The 16616-nt window shown below is 40.3% G+C and overlaps 1 protein-coding gene across 1 annotated transcript; it reads right to left on the minus strand.

Annotated features, from left to right (window-relative positions):
- Positions 1–13094: 13094 nt before the first annotated feature.
- mis12 (MIS12 kinetochore complex component) lies at positions 13095–16264 on the minus strand. Its single transcript, XM_020080332.2, has 2 exons — positions 15796–16264; positions 13095–14833 (listed from the first exon to the last, which is right to left on the minus strand). Exons 1-2 carry the CDS (start codon positions 16192–16194, stop codon positions 14564–14566), a joined length of 669 nt encoding a protein of 222 aa, XP_019935891.2. The 5' UTR covers positions 16195–16264; the 3' UTR covers positions 13095–14563.
- Between the last annotated feature and the right edge of the window lie 352 nt (positions 16265–16616).

Here is a 16616-nt window from a genome sequence, read left to right on the forward strand (position 1 = left end):
GAACAAATCCGGCATATTTATGGGACTGATATCTGTGAGTGTGTGGAGTTTGGTGCAGCTTGACTGAATTCAAGGAGGCCTTAAGCTCGGGCTGTGACGGTGGTATGTGCTCTATACTGAGTCTACAGGCACTCCAGTTCTTCTGCACACTGAGTCAGTGAAGTATCCTCCACATTACAACAGACTTCACAGAGCAACAGACCGTAGCTGTGACCTGATCGTTGGTTGTACTCACAGGAACGGTTGCCCTTTCAACGACTGCAACTGTGACTGCTCAGAAACTATTTGTTTGTATTACGCAAGCAGCGGGCAGTTGTTAGCGCATACCATGCTAAGCTTTTTAACTTAACTTTTTTTCAGGGCCACAATAGCTTTTCGCTGAGTTGGAAAATCACAGGAGACAGGCTTAAAGCTGGTCTTTTGTTGTTGTTAGGCTGTCCTCCAACCACTGAACAGTCGCTCACTCTCGCATCCTCCCTCTCTGCATCTCTCTGGTGTCAATAGTCAGACAAAGCCCTGGTCGCTGGCTGCCATATGCTGCCCTGTTGCACATAAGGAACAGCACTCTTTGAACTTCTGAGGGGGGGAATCAAACCTTCTTCATGGTAAAGTATACAGGGGAGTGTCCAAGATCAGCTTGACATTGCTGTTCCCTTTCATATGGAAGTATTCAACATTTTGTTTACTTTTCGAGTAACCACCATCCCCATTTACTAATAATACAGGTTCTGGAGGATTTCTATAGGGTAACACAAATAACAACAGATACAAACTAGAATGGCACCCAGCAGTTTGCATACCTCCACCAAACAAAATCTTGAACTGTTACGAAAAACATTCCTTCATCTGCCTCCTGATCTAGATCTGCACCCAGATTCTTCCCCGACACATATTGCATCCCTCCAGCAAGTTTCATCTAATATTTCAAAGTACTCAAAGTTCATATATAAATGTTGGATATACAATATAATGATGATATATTGTCCCTTTCACGCTCGCCCTCTCTCCTCACACACACGTTTTATTCTGACAGGGAGTAGGCAGGACCATATCTAATCCAGAGAACAGGCTGTTTAAGTGTGTCTCTGCTATAATCTGATTAATCTGTCCATTCACACCCTCCTCTCACTGATCTGTTTGAATGTATGTGTGAGTGTCAGCGTGATCATGTGCGTGAGCACGCATGTCAGTATCTGTGTGTGTGTGTGTGTGTGTGTGTGTGAGAAAGAGGCTGCTTGGAAAAGGAGAACAAGAGGGGAAGAAAGGAGCTCACACTTGGCCACTGACCCTTGTATTGTCCATACTATGGTCACCTGTCACACACACGCACGCACACACACACACACATGCACACATGCACACACATTCTTCTTTCCTATAGTTGTGAGGACTAACCTAATCCTAACCCTAAAACAAGTCTTAACGCTCAAAAGGCCATTTGAAGTTGTGTGGAGGGGCCATAAATTGGTCAAAACTGGACCTCATATCTATAGAGGGTCTTGCACGCACTCACACACAAAATCACATTCCCATAAGACACTTGGAAAGATTACATAGACTTGCATTAATTTCATGGAGATGTACCCTAACTCTAAAACTAACCTCTGCTTGCCAAACTATAACCTTTATCATGACCACTGATTTTTTCCTTTTGGGACACAGATGTTGCGTCAAACTGAATGTCCTGCACAAGCGAAGTACGGCCAAGGAAGACATCATTTTCCAGGATTAAAGTTGAAAGCACGTTTCTCTATAGACTGAGCAAACAGGGACGAACTTGTAACCCACAGGTTGACATGTTTGAGCCTAGAGGGGGCCTTTGCTGTACAATTGTCCCACTTAGTCACCAGTGTTTTTACAGTTCTGGACACTGTTGCATCTGGACCCACAGCAGTTGCATAATTAAAGTTGCAAGATTCACGCTGGGGAGGACTCTTCCTCAGCTGGAGTGACAACTGAAACAGCAGCTACTGCTAACAATGTCACATAATCAAATCAGTTTCGCTCACTTTGCCTCGGTATCCTACTTGATTTTTACATCGCACATACCTGTGATCACTGAAATCATCTCACACCATACATCTTGCCATACGTGCCATATATGTGTGCACTGATTTAATATAATCTGCAAAGGATGTTATAAATGTCTGTTGTGGTCACCTTCATTTTTGTTCTTTTTGTTTTGTGGCAGTTGGTAAACTATGAAGAGACTCACTTCCTTCATCCACTCACAGTATCTCTCAGCCAGTGCCCCCAGTCTGACATATTAAAGTAGCGGTGCATTTGCTATATACTCTTTCTATTGCTGGGAATCAAACGTTTTGTAAGAAATAATTTATTTTTTGTTGGTTTAAAAGATTCATAGTCCATCTTTAACTTTATTTGTCTGACCATATAAGCAACAGCATCTGTATCATGACATGTAACTCAATAAAAAGCACAAATGTGTTTGATTTCTCTTTATTTATCTGCCTCTTTTGTACTGAAAGGAACTTGATTCAGAACATCTAGACTGGTTTTAATGTTTCTGAATAACTGAATTAGATTCAATTTTATCAACCGAAGTTTAAACTGAATTTAAATGCCACTTGACAACGCATTATGTAAAACAAGTAGTTTATGTGATTACAGATGATACATTTGAACCCTTTATTGTCTCCATTTTTCTTCCTGTTGATTTTCAGTCAGGGCAAAACAAACAGCATCATAACGGAGACTGACTTTATTCTCTCCACTCTGTCCTTTTATTAGCATTTCAATTTGTCAGTGGGACTAATACCCACACACACAAACAGAGCATTAGTGACGAGTGAGTTTTTTGGGCTGAATCTTGTGGGAAATTACACGTTTCTCTCTCAGCCATCCTCCATTGTTGAGTCTGAACAAACGAGGTGACCACAGCAGCCCGAGTCGCACAATGACAGACAGCTTATTCAGCTACTTCATCTGTCGCAGCTCCCCAGGGACCAGGCTCAGATCTTTTCCCAGTGCTCCATCTCTTTCTTTCACTTACTCCTTCTCCCCCTTCTTGCTTCCTCTCTCCTTGATTGTCTCTCTTTTCTGACTCTATTAATATCAAAAACATGACTCTATACAGTTTTTGCCTCTTCTATGGATATTTCACACATACTTTTGAATGAAATCATCACCTCGGGGGATGGTGATGAGAGTCAAAGGTGTTACAACAAGCCATATTTCTCATTCCTCCTCGAGAGCATTGTTTTTGTTTTTATTTTGCTTTTTGTCATTTCTCCCTGGGGGTTATAGCACTTGCAAAGAGAGTCATTCCTTCAGAGACACCAGCTCCCATCAGTGCCTTCTGGTCATTACTGGTGCATGGTGGGAACAGCTTGGCGAGGACAATGATTGGCTAGAACAATGAAACTGGGGGGCTAACACAAAAGACACGCCCACCGCACGATGGGAAAGAGCGGCAGAGGAAGCAGATGTTGCCACAGAGGACAAGCGGGAGGGGAGGGAGAGAGAGAGAGAGGGTGACACAGAGATGGCAGATGTCTCTCTCTCTCTCTCTCTCTCTCTCTCTCTCTCTCTCTCTCTCTCTCTCTCTCTCCCTCTCTCTGTGAGTTGGATTTGTATTAAACTCTTTACCATCAGGTGAGAAGAGAAGACAGTTTTACCTGCTTCTGACAGAATGATGCTGCTGCTCTGTTCAGCAGACCACAGGAGCTTCGTCAAACTTTCTCACTCATCTACTGGTGTCGAGTCCCTGTTGAGGTCCTGCGTGATATTTCTCCAACCAAAGATCTGCATCACAATGTTTCGATCAATCCAGCCCAGATCTCTTCTTAACCCTCCCTCCTTTTGGTTTCCCATGCAGTTACATGTCCCAACCATGTTAACATGTCATATATTACAAACAGGTAGGTGGCAAGTTACATTACAAGAAAAGCCTAAAATATATTCGAGGAGAAACATAATAAAAGGTGATGCTTCCTTCCAAAGCACAAGATGTTTAGGTATGAAAATGGCAGGAGAATGCTGATCATCTCTCCAGTGACGAGCATTTCAAACCAACAGACTTACAGAGGTACAGAATGTATGGTGGTCTAACACCTTACGGCCAAACATTTATATTGTTTATTTACTTTATCTTGTTACCTTACTGCATGAAAGCTGCATCCCGTGTTTCTACATTTACCAAACTTTCAGGTTCTGTGTGATAAAACAACACTGGGGCAAAATACGGAGTTTGCAACGATGGATCCTGTTTGTGGTCAAGAGTATTTGTTGATTGTTTTAATGTGAAGATATGCTTTTTGATTTCTCACCTGCAATGACTCTGCATCAGTCAGTGAGCTTCCTCTGTAAGTGGAGCAGTCGTCTTCTAGGAGCAAGGCTTTTTTAATGTCAACTGATGTGAGAAACCGTAAAGAGCAGCTGAGGAAACTCGTGTTTACTCTTGTTACACAGAGTTAGACTTATGTTTTTATTACATAGTTTATATGGTTATTTTCTTTTGCTCTATATCCTCTTGTATCTGCATCACTCACTCACCATAACATAATGAATGATGACGAGGCCTTGATTTGAACTGGCCAATTTATTTTCCAATTTCATTTGTTTCCAATCCTGCAAAATGAGATAAAAAAATTGTTTTTATATATATATTACTCATAGTTCACTTAGCAGGTGAGTTTAAATGGATGCAATTAAAATGACCTCGGAAATTACATTACAGGTTGTATTTATTATTTTACTCATTAAAGATGTTTTTTTTGCTCACTTTTTTCTCAACAATTTATTCCCTTTGACTCTTTAGTGCCCTCTTCATTCATCCCACTACTCTTGTTCTTAGGTTATTCTGTAATGCACTAAATCTACACAGTTTTTTAATTGAATTCAGGGGCAGAGCAAATTTGTTCTTCCCAACATGAAGGCAATTAGGGATCAACCTCTCCGTCTGCGACAAGCTTTGCTGGTTGGCCTTTACACACCATTCACATTTATACAGGGTTGTCAGTTCATGGGAATACACTCCTCTCTTCAATATGCCCATTCACGACGGCCAGACAAATTAGACAGCAAATTCACACCATACTAATACTTGCCAATTCATCCCATGAAGACAAAAAAAGGGAACAGCTGATGGGAACACATCTCCTTGTGTTCTCTGACGCTGCCGCGAGGGAACAGTCATCATTTAAAATAAAAGGAAATAACAATTGAGACATCACTAGTCTGCCAGATCTGATAGACAAAAAATCTGGGTTGGGATCAGGTCTGATCCTCTGAGACAACAGGTGGGGTGGAGATCTTGTAAAGTGTGCTGTGGGATGTTGCTGTGGTTAGGCACTGTGTCTGTGTGTATGCTCTTTGTTTTCATCTGTGTGGCGTGGATGTGTGGGAATGGACCTCGGTCTGACTTGTTGATTAATGGCCAGTGTGTGTATGTGTGAAACCGCTCCGGGTCCTGTTTCCATGCTAATGAGTACCAGCAGATGGGAGAGAGGAGGCAGGAGCAACAATGAACAAACACACCAGCAGCCACACAACCTAAAAAGACCAAACGCAACCTCCTGTATTGGGTGTGTTTCCTCACACACACACACACACTCTTTGTTGGATCATGTAAATATAATATGATCCTGGCATGTTGGGATAAGAGAAGATACAATTATGAAATACAATAAGAATAGGCACTAAAAAGTCATATATCAATGTGTACATAGAATACACCTTTAAGACGGGATGTTATGGGTAGAGACAAATACTTGACTAAAGTGCAGCAGCACCAGATGATTGCATGAGGATATAATCTGTGCATTATGTATAAAATGGTACATAATGGTATCCCAGTGCTCTGAGACTGGAAGTCAGGGAGTTCATCAGAGAGGGGAAACACACACAGGAAAATGTCAGTGTTGACAGTCTTTAAGAAAATATTTATGATCTGTTAACATTCAATCATTCTCCTGTCTTGGTTTGTGCAGACTGTTCCACTTGATAAACACAGCTTAATTTCCTCATTTAAATTAATGCTTCTTCTTTCCTGCATGTAACGAACAATAGTTTGGCTCAGTCCCATATTCACACAACGTTTCTCCTCCAGGGTTTGGTGCTGTTTGGATTCATGGTTATCCAACAAAAAACTAAACTTGTGTACAGTGTATGATGTAGAAGACCCACATTTTCTGGCTTCACCTCTGTTCAACAATGTGCATCTTTGTTTTTTCTTTGTTTTCCGTTATTTTTCATTGACCTAAATATATATTTTAAAAATAATAGGCAAGAACATGTTACCTGGTATTGTTTGAAATTTCGATTCCCAGGCAAAGGTTTGAATAAAACATCACAGTTTAGCCAATGTCTTTACATATATGTGCAAAGACACCAGAAATCACAAGACATCTTGTGTCAGCAAACTTTAGGAAGTAGAATTATTTACATTTTTAAGTGATTTGATGGTGGACAATGGATGGATGGAATTTAAAGAATTTACGGTTAATGTGTATTTCTGTACACAAAAACATCAGATATGAGATGATATTACGTCAATGTTTTATTGTATCTGGAGGGGAACTTTACTAAAAAATACATTATGAATGACCGGGACAAACACATGAGTTACAGTACAGGACTGCTGACAACAAGAACCTCTGCCAACACACACACTAATGACCCTGAGTCGAAAGAAAACACACTCACAAAGTGAGCTATGAGCCAAACAATTCATGACTCACAAAGTGCATGTTCATTCTGTGTGTGTGTGTGTGTGTGTGTGTTTGTGATATAGAGAAAGTCCTGAAGAATTCTCTAAGTGGTATAGTAGCTCTGAACAGGAAATGGATTCCCAGAGACAGGAAGTAACTTCGTGGAGAGAGGAAGTGTTTGCCAGCATCCGCCCTCTGTCTGCTGGATGGGGAAGGAAGGAGAGAGAAGGGAGTGTGCGTGTGTGCATGTGTGTGTGTGCGTGTGTGTGTGTGTGGGTTTCAATCACAGTTGTTTTAGGAAGAAGGGAGCACCAGAGTGTGTTAGTGTGAGGAAGTTTCGAATGACCCATTCTAAATGAACAACAGATCTCAACTCTTTTTATCAACAGGAGCATTGCTTCCTCTGCTACTGTTGCTCTACCAACTAGTGAAGAAGGTTTGCTGTTATGTACTTTAGAAGATCTAATGATTTCTTTTGTGTGTTTGTTGTGATTGACAGAAAATAAGCAAAATAGTCAAGAAACTGATTATAGATATATATATAACAGACATATGAGGTCCCGTGACTTTGACCTTTAACCACCCAAAACAAAGTATTTAATCTTTGAGACTAAGTGAACATTTGTGCCAAGTTTGAAAGGATTCTCTCAAGGTGTACTTAAGATAATGCTTTCAGAATCCCAAAGACTTGTTTTGTAAGGTTTGACCAAATTCTAATCAGATCATATTTGAGTCCAAGTCCAAATAATTTGCTTGGTCGGTCAATAGCTGCTGTCGGCACGGATGCATAACAAAGGTAAATAATCACAATAAGTGGACCTGACCTCAAACCCATCCAACACCTTAAAGAGGATTTGTCAGACTGTGAGTTTGTGATCGACTTCACTAATCTTCTTGTGGCTGAACGGGAGCAAACTTTCCCTGCAACCACTTCAGAAACATCCTGCAAAGACTGAAAACAAGAGACATTTAAACTTGACAAGGTGAAAACGAGGAGACATGAAAGTGCCTGTGTTGAGGCATGCTGTTGTGAAGGATGAAACTTTATGTAGTGTGTGTGTGTGTGTGTGTGTGTGTGTGTGTGTGTGTGTGTGTGTGTGTGTGTGTGTGTGGAGATAGCACTGGATGGACAGATGGTCCTTTGTGATTCCTGACACCTGCCAGCTGCTGCTCTGCTCCTCTTCACCTCTTTTCCTCTCCTTCTCTCTTCTTTTCTCACCTCATCTTTCCTTTTCTTTCTCCTCTCATTCCTTCTTTCTCCACTCTGTTCATCCTGACCTTCTTTTCATTTTGTCTCTTTACATATAGCCGTTATCCTCTGAAAGGATCAAGGAGTTGGAGCAGGAGGGAAGAGGCGCTGGATTCAGAACATCTGAAGGTCAGAGAGGGTTTTTAGGTGTCCGATGACAAATTCACATTTACATTTTTTCTTTATCTTCGGCATTGTTGAAAAAGTTTGCTTAATTTAATGAAGTCTTAAAACTTGAAATGAGGGTATACTGTATATTTGGCCTTTTGCCTTTTTTTGATAGAGAGAGTGAAGGAGAGACAGGAAACAGGGTGAGAGAGTTGGGAAATGACACGCAGGCCGGCCGAGAGTAGCCTGGGACCTGCTGCTCAAAACTTAGTCCCTCACCATTGAGCCATCCCCTCACCTGAGTTATAACTTATTTTACTACCTTGATACTAAAGGCTGCTGCATCTACAGGCAGAATCATTGCTCAGCATACAATCTGAGCACCAGTCAGACAGGCCACTTCCACACTAATGTGCTTACATCAGAAATGTTGAAAAGACGACTGTTTTATCTGTTTTTATGTTCTCATTAAAATCTGTTTTCAACCACCAAACATTTTTTTGTCTTCAAAGCAGATGAACTTGAAAACTATGTCTGTAGCTTCATTGTGGTGAGGGGGAAAAAAAGAGGCAGTACAAAAATGCTGAGGTTTGATGATCATGTGATCGTTTGATCCGTTTCTGGAGAATCTTGACTCACTTGCACGGCCAGTTCTTATTTTTTCATGTTTGGTCTGTAAACAAGCAACAATACCACCAAAACCCACAGAAAGCTGCTTCACTGGAATCACACAGAGCTGTTGGCTAGTGTGTCATGCTGCACATGCCCACATACCCGAACCCTCTCTGTGACTGGCAGGTCGCAAAATGATGCATTTTAAAGTAGAAGCAATCTTAACTGTGGCTCATTTGGAGGCAACAGACTGGGTGGTTGTGATCAACAATAGACACATCAACTAAGAGAAAAACCTGAAGGAACTGAAAAGGTCGTCAGATTAACAAGAACAACGGCAAAAAATCTCATGGTGACAGAGCTTTAACAAGGGAGTGTCCGACAAATCGCACGTTTGATGACTTTTAAATGGGAATTAGCAGGTGTTTTTTTCTATATGTGTATTTGTATACTGGTGTCTGTATTTGTTATTTGTACTGCATCAGTCATATTTAATTTTTACCAGCCTAGGGTCAACGGATATAAATCAGCATTTACACATTTACATTCTGTATTTTAAACTAATGTTCATAAATGCACTCTATCAAATATACCAATAAATAAATCATTAGATTGTCAGTAGAGTGCACAGGCCCAACAGTCTCCTCATGAAATCACATTTAAATTCACTAGATCCAGATTATCAGTCTTCTAAACATGATTTATTCTTTTTTCATGGAGAACGTGAATTATGCTCTGAGAAATCAATGAAAATGTTGATAAACACTATTTCACAATGTTAAAGAAAGTGGAGAAATGTAGGTTCTTCCCTGACCCTTACCACATCCTTCTACCAAGTTTCATGGTAATCCATCCAGTAGTTTTTGCCTAATCTTACTGACAAACAAACTAAGAAACAAACAGATATACTATTTTTCCACACACACAAAATGATCAGAAACACATATTCAAGGAATTGGCACAACAAATAAAATGTTGTGTTGTCACACACTCAGGAACAAACTCACATCAGGGCAGCTGGAAACCTTTGGTACGTGTGTTGTATACTGCAGACAGAAGGACATTAACTGACCAGAACAAACTCATACATGTCAGGAGTCCACTTTGAGACTTCAGCAAGAGAAAACAAGAGGAGCTCTGGAGTGTGTTCTCACTGTAAGTTCAAACCCTCACAGCTGTTCAAGGTGAGGACATGCTGTCGCTTCCTAAGTCCTGGCGTCACAGGGATCTGCAGTTGGAAGAAATGTCAGAAAGGGAAAGGACAGTGTGCTGATGCTGCTGCTGTGTGTGTTGGTTTCCCTGCTGAGTAACACGTGGGTTTAAAAAAGTCAGAGCAAATTCCAGCCTGAGAAAACAATCCTGTCTGTCTGCCCCACTGTCACTCTCACCTCCTCTCTGTCTCTGTGTGGGACAGTCAGTCGCTCAGGACAGCTGGCTGGCTGAGCGTGGATGTATATCTGCGTACTTGTGTAACTGGGTTCATGTGTGTGTGTGTGTGTCTCTCTCTCTCTTTGTGTGTGTGTGTGTGATCCTAAGAGGTCACAGGTCAAGCTGTGTTTCACAGAGAGCCACGTTGTTCCCCTCCCAACAGGAAGGGAGGGCACTGTCCATATGCTGTCTTCACTCACACACACACACACACACACACGTATAGATTCACATGCTCACACACTATACTGATTGGTCACAAATTCCAATAGGTACACACATGAACTTACACAACACATACACAATGAGTATACTCACGATTCTACACTATATATCCACGGATCCTTAGACATACACTTTAGTTAATTTATAAATAAAGACACAGTGTTATAAAATAATAAATACTAATAAATATATATAGCACCATTAAAAACAGAGTCTACAACTTTGTAAAGAAAAAGGCAAATACAATAGAAAGAAATAAAGCAACATAAACATCAACACTAGATGAAATCAGAAAACCTTTGCTCTCTAATTTGGATCAACGCTCACAGTCCACATGAAGCCAAAGTTACCACTATACACTGGAAATGAATGGAACATGATCATTTACAACTAATGTTTCAAACAAACTTTACAGAACAGTGTACCCACAGATAGCATTTCATTTTAAGTGGATCAAAGTTGACTTAAGATCCAGATGTAGATCACATCTCACAAACTCCATCTACTGAGAAACGTCATGAAAAGTGTGCAATAGTTCTGCATGTGTTGTTTCGTCAGAAGCAGTTTGATTGAATCAATCTGAGGCCTCACGTCTGATCTGTTTCATTCAAGCAAAGAAGAAAACTTCCCGCTGTGATCACTCATTTTAAATGTCAGTAGAGCACAAGTAATGATCTGATTATTGAAGTTTACTGCTGTAGCTAATGATATATTTCCATGATTAGTGATCATCTCTACTTGTTTTTTATATTAACAGTCTGTCAATATAAATGAACATCAAGATAAATATATATTTAGTGCTACAAAGCTCAGATAACTATTTCAGCTTTTGTTTTATATTTTGCTTGATAATTGGCTTTACTGATTGACTGCTAGTGAAAATAGCTGCAGATTCATTTTCTCTTGATCAATAAATTGATTAAACAATTATACTGACAGTGTCATCTCCACACTGGCTGGTTAAGAGGAAGCATTAAATTCCCCATATAATCCTCCTTATGTTCACTTAGTCGTTTGATTAGAGAAACTGACAAATATATGAATAAGACCAATTTAAACAAAACTAAAAGGGAGAAATAGGAAGATATTTAGATATACTCCTTTCATGATGCTGTTTTACTGTGGACAGAGCGTGTGGACACATGTTGGTTTCACGTGTCAATAGCAGTTTTAGATCAGCAGCTGTGTGTGGACGCAGCCTCAGTGCTAAAGCTGTTTAGGGCAGCAGCGTGAAACTTAGAGACTCTGCTGTAAAACGAAGACACTTATCCTCCACAACCTTCTGTCTGTATTTTGACTCTCCTCCCTTCAAATACAAACATTTTCACTCTCTTCAAACACACTCGCTGTCACCTGTTTGACTCTCTCCTCACTCCCTTCACATCATTCTATTTTTGCCTCCTGACAGCAAACATGCAGTCACAGTGTGTGCGGCCAGCTTCACACAGCTGTGCTCGTGGTGTTTGAGAACATCTTTTTTAGGCTTTAGACGATATCACACACACAAATTAGGAGGGCAGTGTTTATTTGTTGTCCAGGCCAACACTCAGGAGAGCTGTGTTCACACTGACACACACGTATGTGGGTCTGAGCAGAAAATGACAACATGTTAAGACATTTTTTTAAAGTCAAGGTGCCAAATATCTACAGTGAGAGAATTCTCTCACCAGAGAAACTGCTGCTGTTCTGCAGTTCTGGCTCTTGTCCTTGTCGCATCAGATTACAAGCAGTTGACAAAGATGTCTGATGCTGGTCGAACCAACAGTGAAAGTTCTGAGGACAAACAGATCTAACTGAATACATATCAATGCTACCCCCCCCACCACCACACACACACACACCAATCTTCTTTATAAGAGATGGAGTTGACTACAAATGACTCCACAGTGTTCATGGTTGTATATTATACAGCGGATATTACACAGCATGTTTGCCTCTATTTATTTATTGTCGTTTTTATTTTTTTTTAACTTCTGTTTTCAATTTGCGGCAAGTTATAAATGCAGATTGACACAAAAGTGTCGTGATATAAAGCCTGCTTCATGTTTTATATTCAGACCTCACCATGTTGAAGTCTACTATTAAAAACAGCTCTGTCATGGAAACCACAGCAGAGTACTTCAGGATTAGGGTTTCGAATAATAGTGCCAAGGCAGAAAGAAAAATAAGAAAAAGGATAGCTTTGCCTCATTGTTCACATTAGAATAAATTGTGTTTTTGTCCTTTTTGCTTTTTCAAACAGCTAAAGGCAAAACCTGTCCTCTTTGAAACTAAAATCAACATTGATTTGATGAGATTTTTAAATACCTCAAATTTCTTTTGTTTGTATATAGTGTTTGAATTGATTTGTGTGCTTTCTTTTATCTTGTTTGTTGTCTGACTTTTTGAATTTGTTAAGTGTTCCTGGTGTCTTGAGGGGTGTTTATAAATAAAATGTATGACTATTAGAACATTACAAAGAAATTAGTACACGCAAAAATGCAGCCGCAGCCTGTGAGATCATCTATTTTCCAGTGAAGTCATTCTGGACTAATCACCACATTAAAAAACACACAAACAGAAACAATGACTTGTTCTCACGCCTCTCCATCTGGACTGACCATTCCTCCAGTCTATCACAACAGGCAGGTGGCGCACACACACACACAGAGGAATGTTAAAACAAATGTTGATTATTTACACTGGACCTGTTGTTGTTGTTTATGCAGTTTCTCCCCGATTGCAATTGTTTTTTGTGGCTTGGAATCTAACTTCACCAATATGAATCACTGCTCCAGCTACAGAACCACAGACCAACGTGATGGCAGTTTTCACCTTTAATTAAATTATAATGATGGCAGCTTTACTTCAGACACAGTTACAGCCCCTCGACCTTTGAATCCACATCAGTAAAATTCATTTCTCTCCTAAGTGTTTTGACCAGCCTGATTATAGATCTGAGCTTTACAGAGATATCCACAGATCAACCATATTACCGCACCCATTGTGACTCTACTGTAGTTCCTGAGCAGCATTCACTTCCAAATGTGTTGGGATAATGTTTTCAAATGCATCACATGGCAGATAAATGTTCATTCTAAAGAGCAGTCGTGGGCAAAGTCTGATCCGTGTAATGGTGAAACACATGTATTCTTTTTATGGTGTAAAAAGACGTAACAGTAAAGAAATATAAACTATTATGAATCCAAATGTTACGTTAAATTACAATATGCATTTGCTGCCCCCTACTGGTTCATGTACATGTTCACTTTTTACATAGCATAGAATAAATTGAAAATGATAAACATGAATAATTTTTTAATAATTGGTATCTGCTGATGCATATAAAATTTAACATGGGTTTCTTATAAGACTACAAATAAGAATTATTTCCATTTTTGATAAATATGTCATTTACTTAAATTAAAAATGAGTAGTTTTTGCTCTAAAAATGTCATGAAACAGGATCAAATGCTGGTAGTAGTAGTAGAAGTAGTATCCCACTGCCTACGTCAACGTCCTGTCTTGTGCAACAGTGTAAAATGCAAAGAAAAGCATCACATAAGCTGCGACAACAGTACGGAAATACTACAAAACAGTGCTTATGATTACATCTATGAATAATTTTCTTCTACTGAACATAAAAACCCAAATTGACCTTCTGCAGTGTAGGGGCTTGTTTGTGTAGTGAAGTACTCAAAATATTTAAACAACTTTTACCAACTTGACATACTAATTTCAATAATCCAGAATTCTAAATGCACAATTAAACCAATGTCGCCTACTTTACATTTTACAACTACAATGTTTTTGTCAGATATTGATCATGAAGCCTCATCACTTCAGCATGGGTGGATTTGACTGGCTGAGGTAACATGTCAAGAGCGCCCTCTGCTGTCCATCACTGCTGTTCAGTTTGGTAGAAACAATGTCAACAACCTAATGCAATCCAGAACAATTAAATTAAACCTTACAGTTACAAATAAAGTTAAGCAAATACATTTTGCTAAGAAGGTAGAGTTGAATATTTGAGGCTGAACTTTGTGCTGAACTGAATTAGTTGACAATATTATGTCTTGTTTTTAAGGGAGCAGCGATGAGAATAAGAGGAGGTACATGACAAAAGTACTTGACTTTAAGGACAACAATCTGCTAAACTGGCACAAATACATCCATGGGTTATATTATTTACATTGCACTGCTGTTGTTTAAAAAAAAGAGAATGAAAAACAACAATATTAAAGTTCTGGAGGAATGTCACTTACAAGATTAAAAACAAAATGAGTTCAGTTCAGTGAGGCGCTTTCTTGTAGACCTCTGCGACGGCCTCCTGCAGGTTCTTTACCGACTCCATCACCAGTCGGAAACTTTCACCAAAGTTGCCGTTACCTTCCTTCACCCAGGCTGCCTGCAGCTCTCTGACCCAAGTCAGGATCCCATCCAGCTGCTTCTGCACCTCCTTCTGCTCCTCCAGCTCGGCCAGCAGCGCTTGTCTGGCACAAACCTCTGCTTCATAGGCTCTCTGCATGTCTGTCAGGGACGACTCCAGCCTCAGCACGTCCTGGAATGAGAAGGACCACAGCCAAATCACAGCCTGTCCACTCCGCTCTGCATCGGCCAATCAGCTTGCTGCTCCCTCAATGCGAGGGACACCTAGCCACTCAACAAAATCATGACTGTCCTGGCTCCTAAATGGTGGAATGAGCTCCTCATTGACATCAGGACAGCAGAAAGTCTACACATCTTCCGCTGCATCTCTTCTGACTACACCTTGGCTGAGGAGATGGTCAAAGTCAAGTTGCACTTAAATGCAACGCTTTGTAGTTTGGCTTTGGCGAACTAATGTACATGATTCTTGCTGTTTTAGTTTTGTACCCTCATGGTTGAATGCACTTATTGGAAGTTGCTCTGCATAAAAGCATCAGCTAAATGATATGAAATGTGATGTAACATTTAGTCTAAAAACATGATGTGAATGACCTTATTTAAAGTCAAATTTGAATGTGGGGCTTACTGACACTTGGATGGGTTTTTTTTTTTATGTTCGAAGAATTGGTCACCATTTACTTCAATTGTATTGGACTTGGCTGTAACACTGTTTACCCCTGATACTGCAAAAGTGTTTTGTGGACTCAAACACTTCACCCACCCCTCTATCGGCATAGTGGTGAGCAGAAAATGAGTTCATTTTTGGGTGAACTATCCCTTTACATGTTGAGTGTGTGAGATTTAGGTGAAGGGGATCTATTGGCAGGAATATAATATAATACAATCCTAGTGTTGTTATCACTGCTGTCTAATCATCTAAATGTATAGATTGTTGTTTTCTTTAGCTTTAGATTAAAACTATTGATATTTACATCAGGAGCGGGGCCTCTCTACGGAGGCCGCCATGTTTTTTATAAAGATTTCTGGAGACTAGCACAGGTTCTCCTCAGTGAACCTTTAAGATAAGGTGTGACTGTGTTGAACTTTAACAGTGAACACTTGCATGGATCAGTTTCCCCTCCAGCCCCCACCCACCTGCAGCTCTTGGGGGTATTTGTTGTGGGCCTGGTCTTCGGGCAGCAGCACGTTGGGCGGTACGGAGAAGCAGCGGTTCACCAGCAGCGCCTCCATCCGCTCCAACAGCTGCTTGAAGCGCTCCTCCAGGAACTGCTGCAGTTTGCGGCTGCACTCCCGAGCCCGGGTCCGGAGCAGCTCCTCCGCCGCGTCCGACTCGCCTTTACTCAGCTGCCTCACACACACCTTCTCCACCACGGGTAAGATGTCGTACATGCAGTCCTGGAAGACGCTGTACACCCGCAGCATGCAGGTCTGCGGGGTGAAGCCGAAAAACTGCGCCTCGTACAGTTTTAAAGTGGACGGAGAGAGGCTGTCTGCTTCTGCACCGACCTCCATGTTGCTGTCTTCCCGCGCCATGTCAAACTATTCTTCTTCTACCGACGACTTCCTGTGTCGTTCGTAGGACAACACGGTGCATTACCGCCACCAGCCGGCATGGAGGTTAACTCTGGACTAAATACTGATTAATAAATACTGTTGATCCAATAAATAATCATTAATAAAACAAGAATAATAAAGACCACAACACTCTCACCTCTACTTGATCATACTGGGCTTTTAAACATCTGATCACAAAAACATCAACTTCAACATTTTACAATAAACCATAATGATAACATTATTACTATGATTATCATTATTTTTATTTATGTTGTTTGTTGTCAGTTGTGAAAGAAATATATGTATTAAATTTAATCAAACATGAAAGAAGATATATAGCAATATTAATTGACATTTATAAGCAAGTACTGGTTGGTCCCTCTAAATTATATATTACT

This window comes from Paralichthys olivaceus, chromosome 1, assembly GCF_024713975.1.
Source record: "Paralichthys olivaceus isolate ysfri-2021 chromosome 1, ASM2471397v2, whole genome shotgun sequence".
Lineage (NCBI taxonomy): Eukaryota > Metazoa > Chordata > Actinopteri > Pleuronectiformes > Paralichthyidae > Paralichthys > Paralichthys olivaceus.